The sequence below is a fragment of the Lynx rufus genome, unplaced genomic scaffold (genome assembly GCF_022079265.1).
Source record: "Lynx rufus isolate CCGP_SWC_20201006 ecotype Redwood Valley unplaced genomic scaffold, mLynRuf1.p SCAF_23, whole genome shotgun sequence".
Taxonomy (NCBI): domain Eukaryota; kingdom Metazoa; phylum Chordata; class Mammalia; order Carnivora; family Felidae; genus Lynx; species Lynx rufus.
The window spans coordinates 9677417-9705267 of record NW_025814838.1 but is presented as its reverse complement, the minus strand read 5'-3'; the positions used below and the strand labels follow the sequence as shown (position 1 = coordinate 9705267).

Genomic DNA, 27851 nt, shown 5'->3' with positions numbered 1-27851 from the left:
AGAATACACAATCTGAACAAAATAATTACTAGTTATAAAATTGAGTGAGTAATCAAAAAGCTCCTGGGTGGCTCAGCTGGTTAAGCGTACTGACAGCACAGAGCCTGTCTGGGATTCTCTCTCCCCCTCTCTGCCCCTCCCTCACTTGTGCTCTCTCACTCTCTCAAAAAAACAAAAACAAAACCAAACCTCCCAACAAACAAAAGTCCAGGATCTAATGGCCTCACAGGTGAAGCTAAACATATAAAGAGTTAATACCTATCCTTTTCAATTACTATAAAAAATTAAAGAGGAACTGCCAAATTCTTTTTATGAGGCCAGCATTACTGATACCAAAACCAGATGAAGACACTACAGGGGAAAAAAAAAAAAAAAAAGATAATTATAGGCCAAAATTATCCCTAATTAACACCAATGCAAAAATCCTCAACAAAATATTAGCAAACCAAATTGAACAAAACACTAAAAGGATTACTCACCAAGATCAAAAAGGATTTATTCCAGGGATACAAGAATAGTTCAGTATCTGCAAATCAATGTGATGATACACATTAACAAAATGAAGGATTCAAAATCATGGTCTCAATAAATACAGGAAAAAACATATGACAAAACTCAACACCTGTTCATGGTAACAACTCTCAACAAAGTGGGTATATATGCTTCAACATAATAAAAGCCCAAACCCACAGCTAACCTCATACCCAATAATGAAAAGCTGAAGTCTTTTCCTCTAAGATCAGGAACAGGACAAGGACATCTGCTCTCACCGTGTTTACTCAACACAGTACAGAAATCTGAGCCATAATGATCATATAGTAAATAAAAGACATCCAAATTGGTAAGCAAGAAGTAGAACCGTCACTATTTGTAGACGACACACTATTCTATATAGAAAATTCTAAAGACCAAAAATACCATTCTAATAAATGAATTCAGTAAAAGCTGAAGGATACAAAATCAATATACAGAAATATGCTGCCTTTCTATAAACTAATAATGACCTAGCAAGAAGATAAATTAAAAACACTGTTTATAAATGCTTTAAAAATAGAACAGGGCAGAAGAGACTCTCCACAGCTAAACGTAGATTAGAGTCCACACCGAAGAGGACAGGAAAGGTAGAGACCTGGTTGGAAGCTAAATGGACCACAAGACCATTCATGCGAGGGAGGGATGCCCCAGATATGGAGAGGGACAAGAAACAGACCCTCACACCAGGCACCCCAGGCACAGGAGCCCATACAGGGAAGATGGATCCTATAACATTTAGCTTTGAAAATCAAAATAGCGTAATTTCACTAGTTCTTAGAATCAGTCTGAACTTTAAATATCAGAGGGCTCAGCTCTGGGAGAGGACAATAGTCAACTGACTCCTTGCCACTAAATAGCACAACAAACAGCCCTGTGGAGATAGAACATAGAAGCAGCAGTCTGAAAAACACCTGGGTGTACGGGAGGGAGACCCGTTTACTAACCTCAGAGCATGTTCTGAAGGCGCAGGGCAGGGATTCTTGGGAGAGTCCTTCAAGAACAAAGGAACTGGTGAATGCTATTTCCCTCCTCCACCCCCCAGCCTAGATAAAGGGACAGCTGCAGGAACCAGCAGAGTACAACACTCTCCAGCTGGCTTGATAACAACATGCACCCCATCCCCACACTTCTGTGGATCTGCCCCCTCCAACCCAGAGGCCTCGGCAGGGATTTTGGGTGGCCACAGCTCCCCTCCCAAGTGCACCCCCACATTCTCCTGTGGACCTGCTCCCTCCAGGGCACCCTTGGCCAGAGCCCATCCAAAGCAGTGAGCATTATAAGCCTGACAATGTGCATGCAGCCCAGACAGGGAACAGCATTACTCCTGCCCTAGGGAAAGGAGAAGATAACCACACACACCACTCTGACTATGGTCCCAGCAATGGGCTGGGAACAGTTATTTGGTTGGATTGCAGGCCCTAACCACCAACAGAAGCTTCTTGGGACAACACAAGGAAACTGTCCAGTAGTTTGGTGCTACTGCATCTCTGGCAAACACCTGGTCTGACTCAACTCAAGCCAGATGCGGCCCCAGACTGGCCCACTGACAACTCAGGGACCAAACCCTGCCCACAACAGGTATCACTGCAGATGACCGGACTGAAGCCACTATAAAAGGGCACTCACAACATACACAGCAGACATCCCCTAAAGCACACAGTTCTGGTAAACAGGGGAAACTGCACTGCAGGGACCACAGGACCTCTTCTTCACAAGACCGTAACTTTTAAGAGCAGGAGAGGTAGCTGACTCTCCTAATACCCAGAAACAGGCACAGAGAGACAAAATGAGATACAGGAATATACCACAAATGAACCGGACAAAATCATAACAAGAGAGCTAAACAAAATGGAACAAAATAGTATATATTCCTGATGAAGAATTTAAAGTAATGGTCATAAAGATACTCACAGGATTGGAGAGAAGAGTGGAGGACCTTAGTGAGACCCTTAACAAAGAGAAAACATAAAAAGAACCAGTCAGAGATAAAGAACTCAGTAAGTGAAATTCATAATACAGTAGATGGAATAAACAGTGGACTAGAGGAAGAAGAATGGATCAATGACCTGTAGGACAGAATAATAGAAAACAATCAAGCTGAACAGAGAGAGGAAAAAAACAACCAAAAATGAAGATAGACTTAGGGGAACTCAGCAATACCATCAGAATAATAACATCCGCATTACAGGAATTCCAGAAGGAGAAGAAACAGAAAAAGGTGCAGAAAATTTATCTGAAGAAATAAACCTCCCAAATCTGGGGACAGAAACAAATATCCAGATCCAGGAGGCACACAGAGCCCCCAACAAAATCAATCTAAGGAGGTCCACACCAAGACACATATTAATTAAAATGCCAAAAGTAGTAATAAAGACAGCATTTTAAAAGCTACAAGACAAAACAGACAAGCAAACAGTTACATACAAGGGAAACCCCTTGAGGTGATTTTTCAGCAGAAATTCTGCAGGCCAGAGGGAGTGGCATGATATTGTTCAAAGTGCTGAAAAGAAAAAACCTGCAGCCCAAAATACTCCTTCCAACAAGGCTAGTATTCAGAATAGAAGGAGAGAGAAAGAGTTTCCCAAACAAAGGAATTCATGATCACTAAACCAGTCATACAAGAAATGTTAAAAGGGACTGAGTAGAAAGAAAATAAATAGGAATAAGAAAAGCAGCAAGGATAAAAGTAGTAAAATTAAGTGTATCTATAAAAATCAGTCAAGCGATTCACAAAATAAAAGGATGTAAAATATGACACCATATACTTTAAATGTGGGAGGGGAGAAGAGTAAAGAATGGATTCAAACTTAAGTGATCATCAACTTAATATAGACTGATGTAAACATGAGATGTTATATACAAGGGGGCACCTGGGTGGCTCAGCTGGTTAAGCAGCTGACTCTGGGTTTCAGCTCAGGTGAAGATTTCATGGTTCGTAGGTTCCAGCCCCACCCTGGGCTCTGAGCCTGCTTGGGATTCTCTCACTCTGCCCCTCCCCAACTTGCGCTGTCTCTGTCTCTCTCAAAATAAATAAACTTTAAAAATTAAAAAAAAAAAAAGATGTCATATACAAACCTAATGGTAACCACAAATCAAAACCAGTAACAGACCTGCAAAAATAAAGGAATCCAAGTACATCACTAAAGAAAGCCAGCAAAGAGTGAAAACAGAGCAAAAGAAGAAAGGAACAGAGAAGAACTACAAAACAACCATAAAACAAGTAACAAAATGGCAATAAGGACATACCTATCAATAATTACTTTGAATGTAAGCAGCCCAAGTGTCCATCAAAAGATGAAGGGATAAAGATGTGACACACACATACACACACACGCTGGAATATTATTAAGCCACAAAAAGGAAGAAAATTTTGCCATTTGCAACAACATCATGGATGGATCTAGAGAGTATAATGCCAAGTGAAGTAAAGTCAGAGAAAAACAAATACCATAGGCTTTCACTCAGATGTGGAATTTAAGAAACAAATGAACAAAGAAAAAAAAAGACAAACTAAGAAACAGACTCTTAACTATAGAGAACTGATAGTTATCAGAGAGGAGGAGGGGGATGGGTAGAAACAGGTGAAGGGGATTAAGAGTACAGGTGAGCACTGAGTAGAGAATTACTGAATCAGTACAGCGTACACCTGAACTAATATAACACTATGTTATCCAGCATAACACTATATTGGAACTTATAAACAAAAAAATAAATAACCCAGGAATACATTTAACCAAGAAGGTGAAAACTCTACTGATTTATAAGACACTGATAAAAGAAACTGGAAATGATGTAAATAAATGGAAAGATATACCACACTCATAGTTTGGAAGAATACTATTAAACTGTCCATACTGCCCCAAGCAATCTACAGGTTCAATGCAATCCTATCAAAATACCAACAGCTTTTCCACAGAACTAGAAGAAATTACCCTAAAATTTGTGTGGACCCACAAAAGACCCCAAATAGCCCTAGCAAACTTGGGATAGAAAAACAAAGCTGGAAGTAGCACAATCCTGGATTTCAAACTATACTACAAAGCAACGGTAATCAAAACAGAACAGTACTGTCACAAAAACTTTATCAACAGAACAGAGAGCCCAGAAATAAACCCACACCTCTGTGGTCAATTAATCTAGGACAAAGGATCCAAGGATCTAACAATGGGGGAAGACAGTCTCTTTAATATGTATATAATATGTGTTGGGGTTGCCTGGCTGACTCAGTTGAAGGAGCAAGTAACTCTTGATCTCAGGGTCGTGAGTTTGAGCCCCACACTGGATGTAGAGATTACTTAAAAAACTTGAATGGTGTTGAGAAAATTAGACAGCTACATCAGAAGAATCTGTACCATTTTCTTACACCACATAAAAAAATAAACTTAAAATGGATTAGACTTAAATGTAAGACCTGAAACCATAGAACTCCTGAAGGAAAACAGCAGCAAACTGTTTGTTGGACAATGGTCTTAGCAATATTTTTCTGGAACTATCTCCTCAGGCAAGGGCAACATAAGCAAAAATAAGTAACTAGGACTAAAACAAACTAAAAAGCAAAGGAAATTAATGGAGCACCTGGGTGGCTCTGTCGGTTAAGTGGCTGACTCTTGATTTTGGCTTAGGTTATGATCTCATGGTCATGAGTTCAAGCCCCACATCAGGCTTTGCGCTCACAGCATGGAGCCTGCTTTGGATCCTCTGTATCCCTCTTTCTGCCCCTACTCTGCTCATGCTCTCTCTCACCCTCCCTCAAAAAATAAATAAATAAGCAAAGGAAATTATCAACAAAACAAAAAGGTAACCTACTGAATGGGAGAAAATATTTGTAAATAATATATTTAATAAGGGGGTAATATCCAAAATATATCAAAAAACTCATACAACTTGTTAACACAAAAAACCCTCAAATAATCCAATTAAAAGTGGGATTTTTAATGCAGAGAACCTGAAAAGAACGGTTTCCCAAAAAAGACATACAGATGGATTGGGGCACCTGGGTGGCTCAGTGCGTTAAGCATCCGACTTCGGCTCAGGTCATGATCTCATGGTTTGTGGGTTCTAGCCCACGTTGGGATCTGTGCTGACAGCTCAGAGTCTGGAGCCTGCTTCAGATTCTGTGTCTCCTCCTCTCTCTCTGCCCCTCCCCCACTTGTGCTCTGTTTCTCTCTGCCTCTCATAAATAAATAAATGTTAAAAAAATTTTTTTAAATAAAAAAAGATGGCCAACAGATACATGAGAAGATGTTCAATATCACAAATCACTGGGGAAATGAAAATCAAAATCACAATGAGACGTCTCTTCACATCTTGACAGACTGACTAAAATCAAAAAGACAAGAAGTAACAAGTGTTGGCAAGGACGTGGAGAAAATGGAACCTCCATGCACTGTTGGTGGGAATATAAATTGGTGCAGCCACTGTGGAAAACAGTGTGGAGGTTTCTCAAAAAGTTAAAAACAGAAATACCACAAGATCCACTTCTGGGAGTTTACCCCCTAAAAACCAAAAACACAGATTCAAAAAGACACATGCACCCCTATGTTTACCCCACCATTATTTACAACAGAAGATATGGATGCATTCTACGTGTCCACTGATAAAGATGATTTGGTGCATAAACACACACACACCCACAGAGCAATGTTACTCAGCCATAAAAAAAAAATGAAATCCTGACATTTGCAACAACACAGATAGACATATATGGTATTATGCCAAATGAATTAAGTTGGAAAAAGACAAATAGCATGGAATTTCACTTATATGTGGAATCTAAAAAACAAAACAAATGAACAAAGAACAGAAACAGACTCATAGATACAAAGAAAAACCTGGTGGTTGCCAGACGGGAGTGGAGTGGGAAGAAGAGTGAAACGGGCAAAGGGGATTAAGAGGTACAAACTTCCAGCTATAAAATAAATCAATCACAGGGATGTAAGTACAGCACAGGGAATATAGTCAATACTACCGTAATAACTTTGCATGGTGACAGACAGTAATTACACTTTTCGTGGGGAGCATTTTTTAATGCATATAAACGTCAAATGACTACACTGCACACATGAAACTAATATATTGCATGTCAACTATACTTCAATTAAAAATAAATTTAAAAAAACACATTGGTGGGTTAAAGGAGAAAGTGAGGTCAAATCTGCAATTCCCTCTGTGGCTTCAGCAGAAACTGTATTTTAACTGAATAAACCTCCCAAAGGAACATTTATGTTCATGATTGTTTATTTAATTACTTCTGACTCTCTTCATCCAGAAGAAAACTTGTCTAAACATACTACCCCGTTTGCTTTGCAGCCATAATTCTAAACCGCATGTGATTCTACTTTTTTACCACCAGATTTTTGGAATCAGGAATCTGAGTCTGTGCTACTACTGATGAGCTTCCACTGACATTTTATTCCAAATCACTAAAAGCATTAATATTGATTGGTGGTGATTCACAGCCTGTGCTCAGGAAAATGCATCCATTTTATCCAAATTGTGGATTAAAGTGCCCCAAACTTTTGTACTTCTGGAAGATATTCACTGGACATAAATCACATCTCATCTCTACCCTGTGAAATGCAGGATTACAGGTTCACAAAATCTCAGTATTAGTGGTTACAATAATTTTAAACAATTAAAAATTATTAGTCGGCTGAGCTTCCGACTCTTTCTTGATTTCGGCTCAGGAGATCCAGCCCCAAGCTGGACTCTGCACTGACAGTGCAGAGCTTGCTTGGGATTCTCTCTCTCCCTTTCTCTCTGCCCCTCCCCTGCTTGCTCCCTCTCTCAAAATAAATAAACATTAAAAAATATATAAACTCATATTTTTACTGAACACTTAGGACCAAGAATGTGCTATGGATTTTCTGGCCTATTTAATAGTGAACTTCCTCCTCACCCCTGTCCCCAGCCTGAGAAAACAGCCTCCAACAAAGAACAGCAGATACCCTTTTGCTCCCCTTTACTGAACAAAACATAAAGAAATTAAAAAAACATGGTGGTACTGCTCAAATATTATCAACTGATCTTTATTTCACAAAATTATTTCCATTAAAATTATTTCATATGCCACTTTTACTAGATACTATTTAAATGAAACACAACTGGCAAATTCACAAATTACCCGCTTTAAATCATTTCCTTCTACTCTGAGGTTACACAGACAGCATTTGTTCCCAAGCCTGAGTAATGTTCTTATATTGATATGAATTTGGACTTTCATATTAGGTTGAATACGCATTACACCAAAGGAGCTTCTGAACCATCTGTCACACCTGTCCCAGACCAAAGCTTAGATCTTCTGTGACCTTTTGTGGTTTTCCTCAGCCCATTACTGAATCAATTAGCCAGACTCTGAAAACCATAGCCTACAGGGGATGAAGTCTACTGTTATCACAAAGGATAATGAAACAATAAAATTCTAAATATTCTAGGAAATACGATTTTTAAAATGAGGAAAAGTTCTGTATGAGACCTAGATTACTTTTCTATTGCTGCCTTAACAAATTATCACAAACTTAGTGGCTTCCAACAACACAATTTTATCACCTTATCTATTGACCCTAAGTCCAACAGGTCTCAGGGGGCTTACCCTCAAAGCAGGGCTTTGTTCCTTCTGGAGGCTCTGGCGGACAATCTGTTTTCTTGCTTTTTCCAGCTTTTAGAGGCCACCTGCATTCTTCGGCTCATGGCCCTTGCCTCCACCTTAGAGTTTTTCTTACAAGTTTCTTTGACATTTCTGCCTCCCTCTTTTACAGTTAAGGACTCCTGTGATTAGACTGGGCTCACTCAGATAATCCAGGATAATCTTATTTTAAGGTTAGTTGATTAGCAACCTTAATTCCATCTGTTACCCAAACTCCCTTTTGTGTCCTAACATAGTCACAGGTTCTGGTGACTGGGACAAGGTCATCTTGTCCCAGGGGGACAATGGAGGGGCCATCTTGTCCAGGGGGAGAATGGAGGCTCATTATTCTGCCAACCACAAACCTAATTCTATGTTTGTAAAGTTGAATACACAATTTCTTTTAGAGAATGCTGTCTATCTAGCAAATACTTTTGATGGGCCACTCTAGTTATGGAAAGGAAGTCTCAGGGCAGAGTTCAGTGGGCTAAGGCAGAAACAGCAGGAATCACTCCAAGGAATACAGTGGTTAAGAATCATGAGGTTTCAGAGACAGCTGGATAAGGAAGGGCAACTGTATGGAGGGAAGGACCCTGTCATGGAAAGTTGGTCAGTTGAGAAATCCCTGAGGGACAAACAGCCAACAAGTTTGAGAACAGGGCTATTAAATATTCAACCAAGACCTTGGCTGTGCTATATATGTCCAATCTCTCCTGCCCTGGTTCTGAATAAAAATCCCCAAACCGTCTTGTTTCAGTGGAGACATCATGAACAAGGGAAATCACACCAAACCAAACACAAAAACAAAAAAAACACAAAAACCCTTGCAGACAGACTGAGGGTACTGGACATAGGGAAAAGGGGCAGAGTGGCACAAGCCGATGTTGCTTAATTTACAAAGGAGAGAAGCCCAGTTAACCCAGGACACTCAGAAAGTAAATCCTCCTGGGACTGCAGACTGCTGCAGGACAGAGACCTGCTAACTTGACAATGATCTGCACCGGTAAGAGCAGCAGAGGTAAGATTAAGTCCATTCTGAGGACACTGCCCATCTTGCTATCTTGGCTGTTCAACCTTCTCTGGCTAGACCCTGCTTTAGGAACAGACTATACTAAACCTTCCCCTCAGCCAGCAGATCTCTTCAGCCAATGGGGATACACTGAGTTTGAAAGTCAAATCCTATTACACACAGATTATTAATACTAAATGGCAGGAGGAGAAAGGTCTGACCATCACATCCTAATGAGAACTATCACTATGAGGACAAGACAGTGGACAATCAATCAATCAATCAATCAGCCAGTCTCCAGAATCACCCAAGAGATGGCTGAGCACAATCTTCCCTGATAAGCCAAGGCAGGCCCTAACTGTAGCGTGATCTCTCAGCAAGGTAAAAACAATTAAAGCAGACAGTATAGGGAGTAAATTCCTGTAGTGTTGATCAAGGCCAGGAGAGATTTATTCCCCTGTGAAAGGACAAGATTCTCTGAAGGAGCTAACTCAATTGCAGAACATTACCTTCTAGGCAATTAGATGGCCTCTTCCATTATGTTATCTCAAAGTTGAATCCATCAAAGGCCCAATTCACCTTCTGGCTGATGTGCCCACCTGAGACATTACTAGCATAGAACTGTAGGACTCTCGACCTAGCCAGTGTTTATTAGTCAGGGCAGGCCTGTCTCACCTCTACCCACCCAGTAGGACAGTAGTCGACCCCACGTTTGTCTCACCAGCATCTGCTCTTCACTCTTCCTTTCTGACCTGCCTGGAGTGCATCTTCGTCCACATGCCAGGGGCTGGCTCAGAAATGGGCATATGACCCACTGCTGGGCAATGCGTTATGATGAAAGGTCTTCTGGAAGTTTCCTTGAGTCATAAGGTTTTTCTTCTTCCTCTGGAATGTTCTACTGTCTTGATATCCAACTTAAAATTGGTCCAGCCCTTCTTCCACCAGCTTGATGAAACCAACAGGATAGATGGAGCAGAGAGGAGAAGAGTTTCTTTGTTGAGCTGATGCATCAATTCTCTACATAAGGACTTCCTGCCAAGTGAGAGACTAAATATCCTGGCTGTTTAGTTGGGCTGCTGAGCTGGGATGACTATAGGTGTCAAATGATGTGAAAATGTCCCACTCATAAACTGTATGTTGGGATGCAAAATGCTAGGTGAATGGAAAGAAGGTGGTCGTATCGTTCAGGTCATTGTACCTGGAGCTCTGTGGGGCTGCCTATAGAGTCTAGGCATGGAAATGTGATCATGAGGAGGCAACTTCCTGTGTCATCCTCCACACAACCTGACACCTCTGCCACATAAGTCACCTAGGATTCTGTTCCTCATGGTAGCAAAGAATGTAATAAACAGATCCCTGGGAATTTGTCATTGGTTCACGAAGACTAATAGTCTCTCTAAAAATGCCTTTTTCAGAATTTAGTTAAGAGCATCAAGACTAAATCCAAGCTCAGCACTGAGGATGGAAAGCAGGAAGTCAGAAAAGGCAAAACTGGTTTAGAAACACATTTCCTAACAGCAAAGGAAGCTCAGTCACATCTGCTTGGTGACAATTCAGACCCCCCTTTGCCAGTAGCTCCTCCAAGATGGGAAAAGAAAATGAGTTTGCTCTTCCCTGTTTATCATTAATTCTACTTCCTGTTTGGGATTTAGACATCTAATAAAACTTCTGTTTCTTCAATCAAAAGAGATTTCAATCTCCAGTGAGTATTCCTGGTAAAGTTCCTTAGAGGGGGACATTCAGAGTAGTGAATAGTGACAGAGGACTTGGGGCACAAAAGTACAACACTTGGCACTGACTGGTTGGGTGAACCTGGGCAATTTTATTACTTCATCCCTGAACCTCAGTTCCTCATCTATAAGATGGGGATAATAGCACCTATTTCATAATTATTAAGATTAAATACATTAATGCAGGGGCAACACATTAGTATGTACGTGGTACATACTAAGCACTCAAGACATTTAGCTATCATTTATATATGCTGATGTCTTCAAACAGGGATGGAATGCTTAATACAGAAAATAGTAAGTGTGAGCCACTCACATGTTCTCTTGACTTCTGAAAACATGAGCTTCCCTGACCTCAGTTCATTCAAGCACATGGGCAAAGTTTTCCTTAATCTCTGCAGAGGTTTGACTCGAGACATCTGTAAAATGGCTTTCATTTGCACAACTGAATAATAAAAGCAATTCTGGCTGTTTTGAAGGACAAGACAGTAGAGTTTAATCTTCAAATTTGATGGACTTGGAAGCATTTCTGTCAATATAAAAGATTTTGTCTGGGGTGGTGGAGAAGCCAAGGCCAGCGCCACGGCTGTACTTCCAGCTCATGGCCCGGTCGTAGTCCTGCTGGAGGTTCTGCCGCAGAGTGTCGGCCGCCTTCTTGTTGAGAGCCATGTTGGGCCTTCCGGTCATGTTAGGGGGGCGGCTGAATGAAGGTGACACATTTTTAAAGCCACCCATAAGTCTGAGAAATTTCAGTTTCTCTTCCTCGTTTTCAAAACCAGCAGTATCCCACTGGCCAAACTGAGTTCCCTGTGTTAAAAGAAAAAGGTGGTCATTTTCCTGGTTTCCAAAGCCCCATCCTTTCCCCAAGCCCAGCCTCAACAAGGAGGATCCAGCTAATTAAAAGCTCACTGTGGCACAGTGCTCACAAGCACATCAACAGACTATATTTTTCATTCTAACAAGAGCTGTGTAAGGAATACTGTATTTATTTTCATTTTACTGGTAAGGAAATGAAGGTATGCAGCCTAACTGGGGGCACAAGCCTAATCAATGACCCTGCCAGAATTCCATCTCGGGTCTGGCCGACACCAGGGCCCACCTTTAAACACGGAGCTGCCTGTTTGCTTCATTCCTCCCCTAACTCATGGCAAAGAGTATGGCACACCTCACCTCACCTCCAACCACTTTACCTGCCAGCTGGCCACTCTGCCCTCAGGTTGCTGTCAGTTGAAGGGAAGAGGAGAGCACGTGGGAATCTGAAACGCACATTGCTTCCCACGAGCACTGCGCGTTATAGTGGGGGGTGGAGGCCCAGGGGGGTAAAGGGTCACACAGCCAAGCCAGAGGCTGAGCCAGTCCAGGACTAAGGGGGTCCCAATTCATGTCCAGAGTACTCTACCACCTATACATGAGTCACCCATGTTCAAGAAAATGCAAGACAGCTCCTAAGAGCGGCTGCAGAAAAAAAGACTCCTTTCCTTCTCACACCTGTGAGACAGCAAGAAACCCAGCTCAAGAAAATTATGACTTTGAAGTCACACAGACCCAGGGATCAAGCCCGCCCTGGCTGACTCTGTTCAAATCACCTAACCTCTCTGGGCCTCAATGTCCTCATCTACAATACAGAAGTGTAATACACCTCTCACAGGGCTTTAACTAATGATCAAATCAGGTTTTTACACCAGCAACCCAGAGCACAATGCTTGGCATACTTTAAGTTCTCAAAAACTGGTCATTCTTCCCATCCCACCCCGACTGCTGACCTCCATGCTGCCTGGGAACTTTCCACTTGCAAGACAAATGCCAGCCTAGCACTTATTTCTAGATCAGTTTTGGGAGAATACTAAAAACCAATCGTTGTTACACTTGCCCTGAGTGAATCAGTGACAAATTCTTCCAGTTTCACAGCGGCCCAGATGGAGGCATAATTAACAGCTTCCCAGGCCTACAATTTCTAGAATGAGAAACCACCTCTGACAGCCCTGCACTGGGTCTGAGGAAACTAGCTCTTCCAAGGGCTGCTGACCCACTCAAAGAGGCCCTCCCACAGGGGCCCACAGCCAGTCTGGAATCCTCACCACAGGCCTCACCTGTCAAGTGTCCCCAGGTCCTGGGAGGCAATGCCACCTAAAGTGTCCCCAGCAGATGCCAGCCCCTGTGCCCTAAGATCCCCATCAGGTCCTTCTAGGTACAGCCTCTGGGGCCACTAGCTGCCCTGTTTCTTGCCTTCCTCAACTCAATAAGGATGTTCTATCAGCTCTGCTCAGCTCAAGAGGATGGAAAGAGAAGAGACACCCAGAGGGAAGACACATAACAAAGGCCCTCTCCATATCCCACTGGGCAAAAGTACAAGTCCCATTTTACAGATGTGGAAACCGAGGCTCCAAAAGGGGAAGCTGCTTCCCTAGAGTCTCACAACGAGAAAGTGGCAGAGCCAGAAATTGAACTCAGGTCTTTTGATCCAAATTAATTGTTCTGTCCTGTGTTAAACTGTGAAGGCTTAAGATAGGGCAGGAAAGCAAGCCTTCCTTGTCATCTAGATCCTTCTTTCCCTCTCCCCAATCCAATTAACTACTAGCAAGTCTTGTTGGATTGTGAAGCTGTCTCTTCTCTCTGTCCTCTGCCACCATCCCAGTCCTCAGGCCTGCAGGCTGAGCCTCCTAACCAGCTCCCCACTTCCCCTACACACATGCCCTCCAGGAGCTCTCACTGCACCTAGAGTCTCCGTACAAGCTTCCGGCCACAGCTGTCAAGGTTGGCCTGGTGTAGGCCTGCCCACAGCCCCTCTCACCCTGCTTCAGCCTGACTTCGTGTCCTCATGCAGTACTCCCTCCTGTCCCATCTCCTCAGGCCTGGTTTGGACTCTCCCATTCCAACTGGACCTTGAAGGCAGTCCTGAGAGAGGCCTGCCACCACGTAGCTCTTGCCTCTGCCACCTACCCTGGTCCAAGAAGCCTTCTGAGGTCACTATCCACTGCTGGAAAGCGCTTATCACGTGCCCTCAGAGACCAATGTGTGGGACATCCCATCCATCCAGAGCTGGAGACAAAGGTTAAGGATGCTTCTCTGGCTTGGCCAGCTCTCTAGGAGGTAGGCAAGCACCCCTTCAGAAGGAGGAAAGTTAGCTCAAGACAAGCTCTGCAGTCAAGAGAGCCCAACGGCAGACTGGGACAGCCTCTGGGGCCTGGACTCCCATGGTCTTGTCTCCCATCACTCTGCTGCTCATGCCACAAGGCGAGGAAGGAGGAGTCAGGATGCCGGGGTATGTCACCCAGCAGAGCCAAAGCATTGAACTTACTGTCCACTTCCTTGGTTCAGAAGCTTCCGTTTTGCCCGACTCACGATCAATCTCTTCTTGCAAGGCCTTTCGCCTCACCTGAGCAAGGGAGAGCAAAGAAAAGAGGGAAATGGGACACAGAAGTTTTCCTTTGAGCTTAAAACAGAGCACAGAGATAGGGCAGGAGGACAGGACGGTAGCAAGAGGGAGAGGAGCTTTCCTCTGCTGCAAATTGGGGCAGGCATTTGTCGGGAACAATCTTCTAAGCATCCCAAGGCTGCAATCCCTTGGCCTGAAAATGGGCAGCCTCATTTATTCTTTTTTTTGCCATTTTTTAAGAATGAACTTTCCTATAAACTGAGCCTTATCCACCTTCAGCAGAACATTTTTGTCTGTAACAGCCATAGTGGGTGGAAACTTCCCCAAAGCACACTGCCTGAAGCCCTGCCTTCCTATAAGGAAGGTACAGTAGTTAACTTTCGGGATAGCATTATTTTCTAAAAAGAACACTGGAGTGAGGCAAAGGCTAGTATGAAACTTAGCACTTAGATAAGTCATTTAACCTTTTTGTACTTAGATTCATTCATCTGCAAATAGAAATATCAGCTACCTTGGAGGATAAATGGCAGAAACAGAATTGTGCTATGATGTATAATAAATATGTATTTGGTTGTCATCCTAGTTTCTGCAGAGAACTCCTAAACCCCTTGGGATTTCCAAAGTGAGGAGAGCGCAATCAAGGTGTCTTATGCTATGTAAGTGAGGAGAACGAAGAAAAGCACCTGAGGATGGGGGCTGGCTGTCAGGTGAACCAACCCCATGACCATAGGGGGTTGGAACTTGCAGTCCCCCCTCCAAACTCCAGGGAGGGAAGAGGGCCTGGAAGCTGAATCAATTAGCAAATGGTCAATGATTTAATCAATTGCACCTATGTAATGAAGCCTCCATAAACCTCCCAAAAGAGCAGGATGTTCAGAGAGCTTCTGGGTTGGTGGAAAACATGGAGATTTGTAAAGAGTGGTATACTTGGAGAGGGCATGAAATTTTAGTGCCATTTCCCTATACCTTGCCATATGTATCACTACCATCTGGCTATTCTTGATTTGTATCCTTTTATTATAAACCAACAGTCTAGTAAGTGAAATGATTCGGAGTTCTGTGAACTGCTCTAGCAAATTAATAGAACCCAAGGAGGGGGTCATCAGAACCTCCCATCTATAGCAGGCTGCCAAGGGGTGGTAGTAGCCTGGTGAGACTGAGTCCTTAACCTGTGGGATGTGACACTATCTCCATATATATTGTGTCAGATTGGAGTTGAATTGTAGGACACCCAGCTGGTGTCCAAGAATTGCTGGTGTCGGAGAACCTCCCTGCCCAACATTAAATTGTTGGGTGCAGAATGTTAAGAACCTAATAGAGTGCCTGGTACACAGCAGGTACATCTTATGCAATGCTGCTAGCATGGCTCAAGGCCACCATCAGCATACTAATGACCCTGCTGTTTGATATAAAAGCTTCCAGGACCAATATCCCTGACAAACATAGATCAAAAGTCCTCAACAAAATGTCAGCAAACTGAATTCAACAATACATTAAGAGAATCATTCACCATGATCAAGCAGGATTTATCTCAGGGATGCAAGGATGGTTTAATATCCATCCTTGATATACCACATTAACAAAATGAAGAATAAAAATCATACTCATCTCAATACATGCAGAAAAAGCATTTGATAAAATTCAACATCAATTCATGGTAACAAATGTCAATAAAGTCGATACAGAGGGAACATACCTCAACATGATAAAGGCCACATAGTTAACATCATACTCAATGGTGAAAAGCTTCGAGTTTTTCCTCTAAGATTAGAAACAAAACAAGAATGTCTACTCTCATCACTTTTATTCAACACAGTACTGAAGTCTCGGGCACCATAGACAAGAAAAAGAAACAAAAGTGATCCAAACTGGAATGGAACAAATGAAACTGCCACTACTTGCAGATGACATGATAATCTATATAGAAAACCCTAAAGACTCCACCAAAAAACTATTACAACTAATAAATGAATTCAGTAAAAGCTGCAGGATATAAAAACAATATACAGGAATCTGTTCCATTTCTATACACTAAAAACGAACTACTGAAAAGAAAAATTAAGAAAACACTCCCAGTTACAACTGCATCAAAAATAATAAAACACCTAGGAATAAATTTAAGGAGGTGAAAGAGCTATACTCTGAAAATTTTAAGACATGGGTGACAGAAACTTGAAGATGACATAAATAAATGGAAGGATATACCATGCTCATGGATTAGAAGAATTAACATTGTTAAAATGTCCATATTATCCAAAGCAATCTATAGATTCAATGCAATCCCTATCAAAAAACCAATAGCGTGTTTCACAGAACTGGAATGAACAATCCTAAAATTCATATGGAATCACAAAAGATCCTGAATAGCCAAAGTAACCCTGAGAGAGAGAAAAACAAAGCTGGAGGTAGCACAATCCCATATATCAAACTATACTACAAAGCAGCAGTAATCAAAATTGCATAGTATTGGCACAAAACCAGAGATCAATGGAAAAGAAGCCTGAAATAACTTATAGGTCAATTAATCTATGACAAAGCATCCAAAGATCTAACAATGTGGGAAAGACAGTCTCTTTATTTATTTTTTTTTTTTAACGTTTATTTATTTTTGAGACAGAGAGAGACAGAGCATGAACGGGGGAGGGTCAGAGAGAGAGGGAGACACAGAATCTGAAACAGGCTCCAGGCTCTGAGCGGTCAGCACAGAGCCCGACGCGGGGCTCGAACTCACGGAGTGTGAGATCGTGACCTGAGCCGAAGTCGGCCACCCAACCGACTGAGCCACCCAGGCGCCCCAAGACAGTCTCTTTAATAAATGGTGTTGGGAAAACTGGACAGCTACATGCAGAAGAATGAACTGGACCACTCTCTCAGACCATACACAAAGATAAATTCAAAATGGATTAAAGACTTAAATGTAAAACCTGAAACCATAGGACCCCTAAAAGAAAACAAAGGCAAAAAATTCTTGGTAATATTTTTCTGGATCTGTATCCTTAGGCAAGGGCAATAAAAACAATTAGAACTACAACAAACTAACAAAAAGGCAACCTACTAAATGGGAGAAGATACAGCTGACCCTTGAACAAGTGGGGATTGGGGCGCTGGCCCCCTGCACAATTGAAAATCCACATATAAATTCTGACTCTCCCAAAATTTAACTGTTAGTAGCCTACTGTTGACTGGAAGTTTTACCAGTAATATAAACAGCTGATTAACACAGACTCTGTATGTTATATGTATTACATACTATAATCTTACAATAAAGCTAAAGATGTAATTAAGAAAATCAAAGGAAAAAGTACATTTACAGCACTGTATTGAAAAAATTTGTGTATTCATGTACTCGTGCAATTCAAACCCATGTTGTTCAAGGATCAACTAATTTGCCAGGATCAACATATCTGCAAATACTGTATTCGATAAGGGCTTTATATCCAAAATATATGAAGAACTCATACATGGGGCGCCTGGGTGGCTCAGTTGGTTAAGCGTTTGATTCTTGGTTTCAGCTCAGGTCGTGATCCTGCAGTTCATGAGATCAAGCTCCAAGTTGGGCTGTGTGCCGATAATGGGGAACCTGCTTGGGATTCTTCCTCTCCCTCTCTCTCTCTCTCTCTCTCTCTGCCCCTTCCCTGCTTGCACGGGCATGCTCTCTCTCTCAAAATAAATAAACTTAAAAATCAACTAGAAAATGGGCAGAGGACCTGAATAGACATTTTTACAAAGACATACAAATGGCCAAAACATGAACAGATGTTCAACATCATCAGGAAAATGCACATCAAAATCATAACATGGTATCATGTCAAGCCAGTCAGAATGGCTAGTATCAGAGACTGGAGGTAACAAGTGTTGGTGAGGATGCAGAGAAAAGGGAACCCTTGTGCACTGTTGGTGGGAATGCAAAGTGGTGCAACCAGTATAAAAAAATAGTATGGAATTTCCTCAAAAAATTAAAAATAGAAATACGATACAAGCCAGTAATTCCACTTCTGGGTATTCACCCAAAGAAAAGGAAAACACTTAATTTGAAAAGATATATGCACCCCTATGTTTATCCCAGCATTATTTACAATTGTCAAGATATGGATGCATCCTATGTGTTCACTGATAAATGAATGGAAAAAGTTGTGGTGTGTGTGCGCGCGCGCGCGCGCACACACACACACACAATGAAATATTAACAATGAAAAAGAATGAAATCTTGCCAGTTTACGACAATGTGGATGGACCTACAGGGTATTATGCTAAGTGAAATAATTGAGACAGAAAAAAGACAAATACCATATAATTTCACTTATACGTGCAATCTGGAAAACAAAACAAAACAAACGACTCATAAAAACAGACAACTAGGGGGCGCCTGGGTGGCGCAGTCGGTTAAGCGTCCGACTTCAGCCAGGTCACGATCTCGCGGTCCGTGAGTTCGAGCCCCGCGTCAGGCTCTGGGCTGATGGCTCAGAGCCTGGAGCCTGTTTCCGATTCTGTGTCTCCCTCTCTCTCTGCCCCTCCCCCGTTCGTGCTCTGTCTCTCTCTGTCCCAAAAATAAATAAAAGTTGAAAAAAAAAATAAAAAAATAAAGAGAATGGTCTACATAACGTAGCATGATTACACAGTGCTTTAAAATTACACATAGTTACAAAGGAAAAATCTAGAAAAATATAGTAACAAAGGGTTAACAGTGACCATTCTTAGGTGACAGGATTTCAGGTCACGTTATTTTTTTTAGGTTGCAATGTTTTAACATAGTGAACTTTCAGCATTTACAGGGAAAAAAGGCAGAGGTAAAATAGAAAGCTTCACTTACGTTGAGGTAATCTGCGACCCATAACAGTTAAAAGTTTCCTTAAAAATTGTAAACAGTAGGCACAAGTCAGCAGCAAAGGGGCTGCTGGTGGGCATCGCCCATAAGAAGTACATGGGCATGAGGACTCTCAGAGTTCTAGCAGCTTGCTGCATCCTGAGCGGGGGAGGATACCTGCGAAAGGAACTGAGGGAAGGGGCCCAGAGCCCAGAGAGGCAGGCCCCCCCCCTCCCCCCCCCCCCCGCCGCCTCTGTCCTCTCGGTCCTCATTACAGTTAGCCCTGACCCTGGGGAGCCGCATGACTATGACCTGCAAAAGGCTGGGGACCTCCCATTTCTAAGGGGTTTGTGCTTTGTGCCAGGCCTTGGACTGGGCTCTGTCAGCATCCCCTTACTGATCGGCATGGTCCTACTTCCGATGCCCCTTAAGGAGAGTTCCTTAGCACTCCAAAGGCATTAGGTTTGGAAATTCTGTGACATCTTCTAGGCTCCCACCTACTCAGCTCACTTCCTAGTAGTCACTGGTTTCTTTCTCTCCTGGAGTAGAAGGGCCACGAGACAGGGGTCATCCCTGCATCACACCCTGTTGCTTCTCTCCAGCAGTTACTTGCTGACAAAGCGTGAGGATGTGGTCAGGGTAATGGGTGACCCTTATTAAGCAGATATAAGACAGGCCCCTGCTGATTGCCTCACAAACATGACTGCGTCTGGTCTTCACAGCCACCTACACAAGAGGGTCAGTAAGGTCAGTGACTGCCCAAGGATGTTAGTAATGGTCCAAAGCCAAGCCTCTGCTGTTACCACTGTCCTGCCTGGCCTCATTTGCTCCAGGATCATACAAAGACCCCAATTCCAGAAAGTCATGCTCCTTTATAGGATACATCTACCTACAGATCCAGGCACGCCAGAAGCAGAAGCTGAGCCACAACAGAATAACTTCTCTAAGTGCTCCTGAATCGAGGACAGGAGGTGGCAATGCACGGGCCTGGCTGAGCGCATGTTCCCTGCCCTGGCTGCAGTTCCTGGAGTCATACTCCTGTCTCTCCTGCAGCAATTATAAGGGAAACACTCAGCCTGAGATTCTCAATGATCAGATAGCCCCTCAGCCAAAGCTGTGGTAGTGAAAGGGTCTCCCAGCATCAAGTGGGGAAGGCCACAAGTCCCCTGCCACTTGAGGTGTTCCAGAGCTGGCTGGTGGCTTTTGGGTTCCTTGACACCTCTGGGACCAGGATCTTGTTGCCCAGGAGGAGACAAATGTGTGCCTGGTGGGTGGCAAGACATCTGGGAGGGGGATGAGGACCTGGACCGTACCTGGTCTATGTGCGCCTCATCCATGTTGCCTTTCTTTTCCAACACCACCTCTAAGTCTGTGTCAGGCTCCTGCACAAAAGGGCAAAGGGAGGAAGAGTCAAGCATACGATGGCCTCTGCCCCAGCAGCCCAGCAGGATGAGATCATGATAATTCAGAGAAGTCCCAAGACTGCAGCACCACCTCAACCCCTGCCACCAACAGAACTTCTGACATCCTGTCTTCCACATTTCTGATTCTCCTCTCAAGACAACGGCACTGACCTAACTTATGAAGAAACTAAGATTCAGAGAAGTGACAGGACCATCATGAAGTAACCCCCACAGCTCAGGGACAGAACTGACACAGGTCTCCTGACTAAGGCTTGGCACACCTTTCCTGCCACAGACATCATCTTATCTCCCATGGCACCACACCAGCAAGAGGAGAGAGGCCAAGGGCCCTGCTGATGGGGGTGGAGGGACAGACTGGCAGGGGACAGGTAAGCCTGGGGCCCTGATTGGGGTGAGGGTGGGCAGGGCGGGGACCCTGCCAGCAAACCTAAATCCAGTTCTCTCCTCCAGTGCCCACCCCCACTCCAGTCCTAGTCATTGCCTTCCCTCCTACCTGGACAACACAACAGTCTCTAACTCCTGCTTCCTCACCCCCTTCCACCCCAACCCTGCTCCATTATGCACAACTAGGGTGAGCTTTAAAAACTCAACTGGAGGGGCACCTGGCTGGCTCAGTCAGTAGAGCATTACAACTCTTGATCTCGCAGTTGAAGGTTCAAGCCTTACACTGGGTACAAAAATTACTTAAAACAAAATCTCAGGGCCTGGTGGCTCAGTTAGTTGAACATCTGATTCCTGATTTCAGCTCAGGTCATGATCTCGTGGTTCATGAGTTGGAGCCCCAAGTCAGGCTCCGCAAAGTCAGTGCAGAGCCTGCTTGGGGTCCTCACTCTCTCTCTCTGAAAATAAATAAATAAACTTAAAAAAAGAAAAAGGTAAATAAAATAAAATCTTAAAAAAAAACTCAACCGGATCATATCGTATATACACCTTAAACTTGCACCATGTTATATGTCAATTACATCTCAATTAAAAAAATAAAAATTTAAAAAATCAGATCACATCACCCCACTACTCCCCAAAACTCTCCAGGGGCTCTTATCCTATTTACACAAAAATCTAGACTCCTGTGGCCTCTATGGTCTCTATTCCTTGGCCCCTCCCAAACTCCCAGCTTCTACTACCCCAGTCTCTGCTCCTTCCAGGACCTCTGCACTGTTGCTCCCTCTGTATGACCCACAGCCAACAGCCCTCACACCACTCCGCTCCCACGTGGTGTCCTCATTGGGCCTGCCCTGGGCATGTTTGCATGTGTCAAACTTGCTCACTGACCTTAGCTCCCATGGGACCCTCTAAAAGTGAGACCCCAGGCCACTTTCCCTGATCCTTTGGTCATGACAACTGCCATCTTTTCGCAGCCTGACTTTAAATGTGCTCTGCGCGGCACCCAGCATCACATGTGATGATCCCTGGAAGGCTCTGTTTACTCACATCACCCATCCAGACCCTGAAGATGTGTGCATTTCCTGACTCAGAGGGCTGTCCGAGGCAGCAGAGCCCCCAAGGCAGGAGATGTTAAACAGAGGGGACCAACCACCTTTCACTGAACTCTGGAAAGAAGGGATTCTGATGGGGGTTGGGCTCCCAGCCTCTGGGGTTCCTCTTGGCCCCAAGAGCTTCTGAATGAAAGAGACCAGTGACATAAGTCTAATGGACTAGGACAAAACTGGGAAAAATCCAGAAACCAGAACTGCCTTTTGTAGGCCCTGAAAAGGAGGCCGCCCCTGCCCTCCTCAACCCTATCAAGCTGAGCTGAGGGTGCCCAGACACTTCCTGATGACCTTGCTCCAGGGGGCTCATCCTTCAATTGGTATTAACGGAGCCCCCGCCAGTGCCAGGGCCATCCTTCAGTAACAACTACGTACACGTTAGCCATCATTCTTACTTGAGGACCACAGGGCAGTGGCTGGTCTGAGCTTACCTAGCTGGTCGGTGCAGAACTGGGAAGAGAACTCAGGGCTTGTTTAATAGAAGACAGTCACTTCTTGGGCTCTAATGGCTCTACCATCTATGGGAAGCTACAGGGCAGCTTCTGAGAAAGGATGAAACCTCCAGTTCCAAAGCCAGACTGGGCTGAAAGCCCACCCTGACAGGTAGATGATCCGGATCAAGGTATTTAACTCCTCCCTTAGTATCCTTGTCTGTTAAATGAGGATAACGACAGCAGCCATTTCACCAGACTGATGTGAGGATTAAACGGGTTAATACATGGGGGAGCATTAGCCTACCGCCAGGCACACAGTAAGTGTTCAACATCAGCCTTGGCTACCCCAACAGGCCAGACATCTGCTTGGAGTAGGACACATACCATCTCATTTCCCCCTGCACATCCACTCACTTATTCCAAAAACAGGAATGAAGGTGTGGTCCTGACACAAATAGAGGCAGATGTGGACCTGTGGAGTCCAAGTGCTCTGGCTCATCTCCTCCCTTCTCTCCCCCACTCAAGGAAGCCTGTCAGGATGGAGACAATGTATCTCTGTTGTCTTCGCCAGACCATCAACTATTCTCTTCCTCCGGGTAATTAGGATTGGGTTTTCCTCCCAGGAATTGTCTTCCCCCCGACCTCAAACAGTGGGGTTCAGTGGGACTAATACCCTAGTTTCCTCCCCCCAGCTTCAGATCAGGGCTTCCAGCTTGGGTGATCACCTGAGGCATGTGACAGCAGCCCTGAGAATTTTCTTGTAATTGTTTCAGAGGGGCTACAGTTCTCCCTTTGGGGGTAGTCTAACTACTAGGATGAAATCCTGGAACTGCTGAGACTATCTTGCTATGGGTGGGAGGTGCCTGTGACTAAAACCCACTAGAAGAAAAAAATACAAAGCCCAGAGCTGGGGAAAGCCACACAGGCATCTCCTGCAATCCAAACCTATTTGGTCTCTAAATCATGTAAACAGAGCACAGAAAATAAACTCAGATAGGCTTGGACACCATGTTATCTCAAACTATTTGGTTCCTGAGTTTTGGACAGCAAGTGGCAAGAGTTCAGAAAGAGAGTGATTCATCTGAAAAATTTGTATCTATTCAGACCCTAAGTGAAGATAGTGAGAAGTTGGGTAGAGTTTCAATAGCAAGGGATACCTTTATTACTGTGGATAGTGCATGAGTACCTGGATCCAGCTATACCTGAAACTAAATAGCTTTTAACCTTTCCAGTTACTTATCTCAACAAATACCCTTTTCTGGCTGAAGTCAGTTCAATCAGGGTTCTGGCAGCTACAAAGGGGAGTGCCTGTGTACGAATGCACACACACACTCCCCACTTCCACCCTTATTCACCCAAGCAGAGTCTACTTCTGAAGAAAAGCTTACCTCTTTACAAGGCTCTCCTGTTACTCTGCTCTCTTTCTCCTTCTTCTTTTTATTCCTCCTCAGAGCTGGCTCCTCAATGCCTGGCTTTTCTGCCTTTTTCTTGGCCTTCATTTTCTTTTTTGCAGGGGACTTGGGGTTATGTTCTATTGGGATGTATTCTGGAGCCTCAACTTTGACTGGCTTCTTACTTCCTTTCCTGGGGATGCCCTCAATGGACTTGGAGAGCTCAAGGTGCCCTAGGGAGGTGTCTCCCTTCTGGTGGATTTTCTTTTTCTTCTTCATCTTCACATTGTGCTCCCTGGGGCTCTCCTGCTTCCGTTTCCGCCCTGAGGCTGTCTGCTCCTCTCCATCCTTCCCCACCGAGCAAGCATACAGAGAATCCCCAGACTCACAGAACCAAGGGTCCTTGGCTGAAAAGGCTGCAGCCTCCTGGGCCTTTTTCTCCTTCTTGTGTTTTTTGGGCTTCTTGCCGATGCTGGTCACCTCCTCGCCCTGTCTGGGGTCCGGGAAGGTCTTCACTCTCGAGCCAGGGGACATGGCCGGAGGCCATAAGGACTTCCTCTTCTTTTTCTTCTCCCCACCTTGGAACTCAGATGAACCAAGAGCCTGCTTCCTGGGGCTCGGCAACTTCTCTGTCCGTCCAGCACGTAATGTGGTCTCAGGTTCTAAGTGCTGCTCACTGAGGGTGCTATGTCCCTTCTTTTTCTTCTTTTTCTTCACTAGAGGCATCTCAGATGCCTGTCCCAGGACCACACTCTTTGAGGGGGATGTGGCTTTTGTGGGACAGATCTCAGTGAAGTAATTGTCACTGTTTAAAACTGAGTATTGAGTCTCTAGTTCTTTGACCACCTTCTTTTTCTTCTTCTTTTTCTCTGGGAGCCCAAGGCCCAAGTCTCCTTTGTGGGTTTTAGTGATCATTCCTGAAAAAAGAAATGGTACACGTTATCCCCTACCAAATCCCCGTGTACAATTCAGTTAGGTAGTACCAAAAGCCACGTTTCTTTTTTTTTTTAATGTTTATTTTTGAGACAGAGCATGAAAGGCGGGTCGGGTCAGAGAGAGGGAGACACAGAATCCGAAGCAGGCTCCAGGCTCCGAGCTGTCAGCACAGAGCCCAATGCAGGGCCCGAACCCACGGACCGTGAGATCATGACAAGAGCCGAAGTCGGACACCCAACTGACTGAGCCACCCAGGTGCCCCAAAAGCCATGTTTCTGAGTGGCTAGTCTGAAATGTTAAGGGATGGAAAAATGTGATCAAAGAAGTAGAATGGAGTTTAAATTCAGACAGGCCCAAGTTCAAATTGAAACTGCTCCCTCACCTTAAGCTAATCATCTAGCCTCCCTGAACATTAATTTCCCCATCTAGAAAATGGGGGGAAATAACACTTCCTTCTCAAAGGGAGAAGTGATCCATGCAAAATGGTACACTGTTGATTCCTTTTCCTAACCCCCCTTCTCAGATCTCTGAGCCTAGTCACCCATTCCAACAAATTTACTGCCTACCCTGTGCCAGCCAGGGAGGACACAACTGCAGTCAAATCAGACAGACAATTTCTGAAGGGAACAGAAATCCTGAGGTGAACTCTTCCTGCCAATTCCCACCAGAGGCAGTAACTGTGGCACAATTAACTCCTTACCTTGGTTCACCTAAGTAGCTTTTCCTTTGTGTGTGGAAATTAACTTCCCCCACCTGCACGCTGGATGACTTACCCTCCTAATTACCTTCCCATGTGGCTAGTAGTATGAGCAGAAGCAAGATATGGAAGGAGCCCCAGCTAGGACAGACAAGACCTGGGTTCAAACGGTGACTAACACTCTCTTGCCACATAGTGTTGGCTTATCCGGGCCTGTTTCCCTATCCATCATCAGGGACTGAACCAGATCAAAGGCTGCCAGGGGGAGAAGGTGTGGGGGCCACACCTTGCCTGCTTCACTGTTTTTAAACTTTCAAATTACCAATATTTAACAATTGGAGATGACACAGAACAACCTACAATGTCCAGCTTTTTTGGGGAAATGTCATGTAGGCAACTGTGCGAGGGCCCTCAAGTACACTTTAGCTTCCAGCTAGGCTACTTCTGTTACTCATCACACCCCAGTTCCTATTGCTCCCTGAACTAGGTGACATGGAGACACCCAGGGAATCCAGAAACAAAATATCCCCCAGGTTTGGACAGTGGGAGGCATAGTTCAAAAGGCTCTCCATCCTGAAGCTCTCCAGGCTCAGAACCCTGCAGACTGGACTTGACTCACCGTTAGCAGCTTCAAGGAGCCAGGCCAGGACCAAACTATGACTCAAATTCATTTGTAACTCATGCCAGGAGCACCTGGAAAGTCAAGGGAACCCTGTCATTCATTCCTATCCTGTTTTCTGCTCTATTCCCAGAGCCTAGCTCTGTACCTGGCACATAGCAGGTGTTCAATAAATACTCACCAAAAAATGAATGCCAGAGATACAGAGATGAACAAGATAAAACACCTGCTATGGGGTGCCTGGGTGGCTCAGTCGGTTAAGCATCTGACTTTGGCTCAGGTCATGATTTCACAGTTTGTGGGTTCAAGCCCTGCATCAGGCTCTGTGTGGACAGCTCAGAGTCTGGAGCCTGCTTAGGATTCTGTGTCTCCCTCTCTCTGTCCTCGTCCGCTTGTGCGCACTCGCGCACTCTCTCAGAAGTAAAAAACAAAAAACAAAAACAAACACTTAAAAACTGTTAAAAAAAAAAAAAACACCTGCTCTTAAGAAGGTGTAGGAGGAAAAGATGTGTGATAATGAAGACACAAGTGATAACATCAAGGCTAGTGGTGAGGTCAGGGCAATGGAGTTAATCTAATCTGACCCATCAGTTGTCAGTAAAGTTTCTAGTACAGAAGTTTCCAGCTTGGGCAACTACAGGACGGTGGTGTTAAATCCTAAGAAAAAGGAACTGAAGGAGGGTGATTAGGGGCTGGAGACAAGCTGGTTTGCATAGATGCCTTGAGATATCCAAAAGAAGACTGTCCAGTGAACAGGTGGATATGTGGGTCTGAGGCTCAGGGGTGATGGGGCTGACATAGATAAGAAAAACTTAGAAATGTATGGATGATAACTAAGCCTCAAATACAACGAGCCTAAGACAACACCTTAGGGAAACAGGAGGGCAGAGGAAGAGGGGCCTGGAAAGGAAGAGAAGTAGGTGCAAACCTAGAGAGGGTGGAGTCAAGAGAGCGGAGAGCGCCTCAGGTGGGGGGAATAGACAAGAGACCTGTTTGGAACAAAGAAGCCAAAGGGGGGCTGTGGTCAATTTAATCCCCTTAAGCTTCCCTCCTCTTTAGCACTGAATACGCTCCTCCTTAACCCAGCGAGCCCAGATGTATTCACTCTAAGGGAAGAGGAATGTTCCTTACAGTGTCTCCAGTAAAAACCAGCACTTTCTCCAAAAGCGCTTTTAAAATCTCGCGGTAGCCTCCTGAGGACCGGTGTGAAGGCTCCATCGCACAGACTTGCTGAGGCTTCGAGGCTTCAATTTACCAGTCCTAGGTCCTAAAGCCAGCAAGTGACAAAAAAAGATCCGAACCCAGCCCGCAGAGCCTGTGCTCTGCACAATGGAACCGACACCCCACCACCACGGCAGGTTCACTAGCGGGAAGCAAGGGAGCCGGGAGGAGAAACGGACCCTCTAAGGCTCCGGCAGCGCCAAAGCTTCCGCGCGCATACACACGCGCGGAGGGATTACCCGCAATCCTGGCCCCACTCCAAGGCGGGAGAACTTCCAGAAGGCGGCGGCCTCAGGCCGGAGCGAGCGCTGGTGGTTGGTGGTGTGGATTTGGGGTGCAAGTCGCCCGCTTTTCCCTTAGTTTGCCCCGCAAGTCCCCAAGCCCAATCTCCAGACTCCGCGCCTCCCCGCCTGGGCCGCCCCTCAGCACTCACCCTCAGGCCAATCTTCCCCGCCTCCACGTGAAAGCCAGCTCCGCCGCGACCCGGAAGTTAATCTCGAGTCTCTGGCTCGCCCCCGTGAATGCTGGGTCCTTCCGGGTCGCAGCCCTGCTGGGAGGGCGG

General features: G+C 44.6%; 1 protein-coding gene across 6 annotated transcripts; it reads right to left on the bottom strand.

Moving 5' to 3' along the window:
* Positions 1-486: 486 nt before the first annotated feature.
* Positions 487-27788, bottom strand: KNOP1 (lysine rich nucleolar protein 1). 6 transcript variants are annotated; one of them, XR_006963590.1, is made up of 6 exons: positions 27723-27788; positions 23814-24733; positions 20391-20459; positions 14196-14273; positions 9889-11704; positions 487-526 (listed from the first exon to the last, which is right to left on the bottom strand). XR_006963590.1 is itself a non-coding variant. In XM_047087562.1 (5 exons), the coding sequence occupies exons 2-5, from the start codon at positions 24729-24731 to the stop codon at positions 11393-11395; spliced, it is 1377 nt and encodes a 458-aa protein (XP_046943518.1). In that variant the 5' UTR covers positions 24732-24733; positions 27723-27788; the 3' UTR covers positions 7549-11392. The 6 variants fall into 6 exon arrangements, 5 of the variants coding, with proteins under 5 accessions (XP_046943518.1, XP_046943520.1, XP_046943519.1 ...); XM_047087562.1 differs by lacking the exon at positions 487-526 and having other exon boundaries at positions 7549-11704; XM_047087564.1 differs by lacking the exons at positions 487-526; positions 27723-27788 and adding an exon at positions 27200-27311 and having other exon boundaries at positions 7549-11704.
* Positions 27789-27851: the final 63 nt, after the last annotated feature.

What these genes read in the sequence shown, in the direction of transcription:
- KNOP1 (XM_047087563.1), bottom strand. Translation starts at nt 26,120, where the DNA reads ATGAATTTGAGTCATAGTTTGGTCCTGGCCTGGCTCCTTGAAGCTGCT. An exon ending in CAGGAGAGCCTTGTAAAGAG is followed by an intron (nt 20,460 to 23,813) that starts GTAAGCTTTTCT and finishes CCTTTTGTGCAG; the next exon opens with GAGCCTGACACAGACTTAGA. An exon ending in ATGAGGCGCACATAGACCAG is followed by an intron (nt 14,274 to 20,390) that starts GTACGGTCCAGG and finishes TCCCTTGCTCAG; the next exon opens with GTGAGGCGAAAGGCCTTGCA.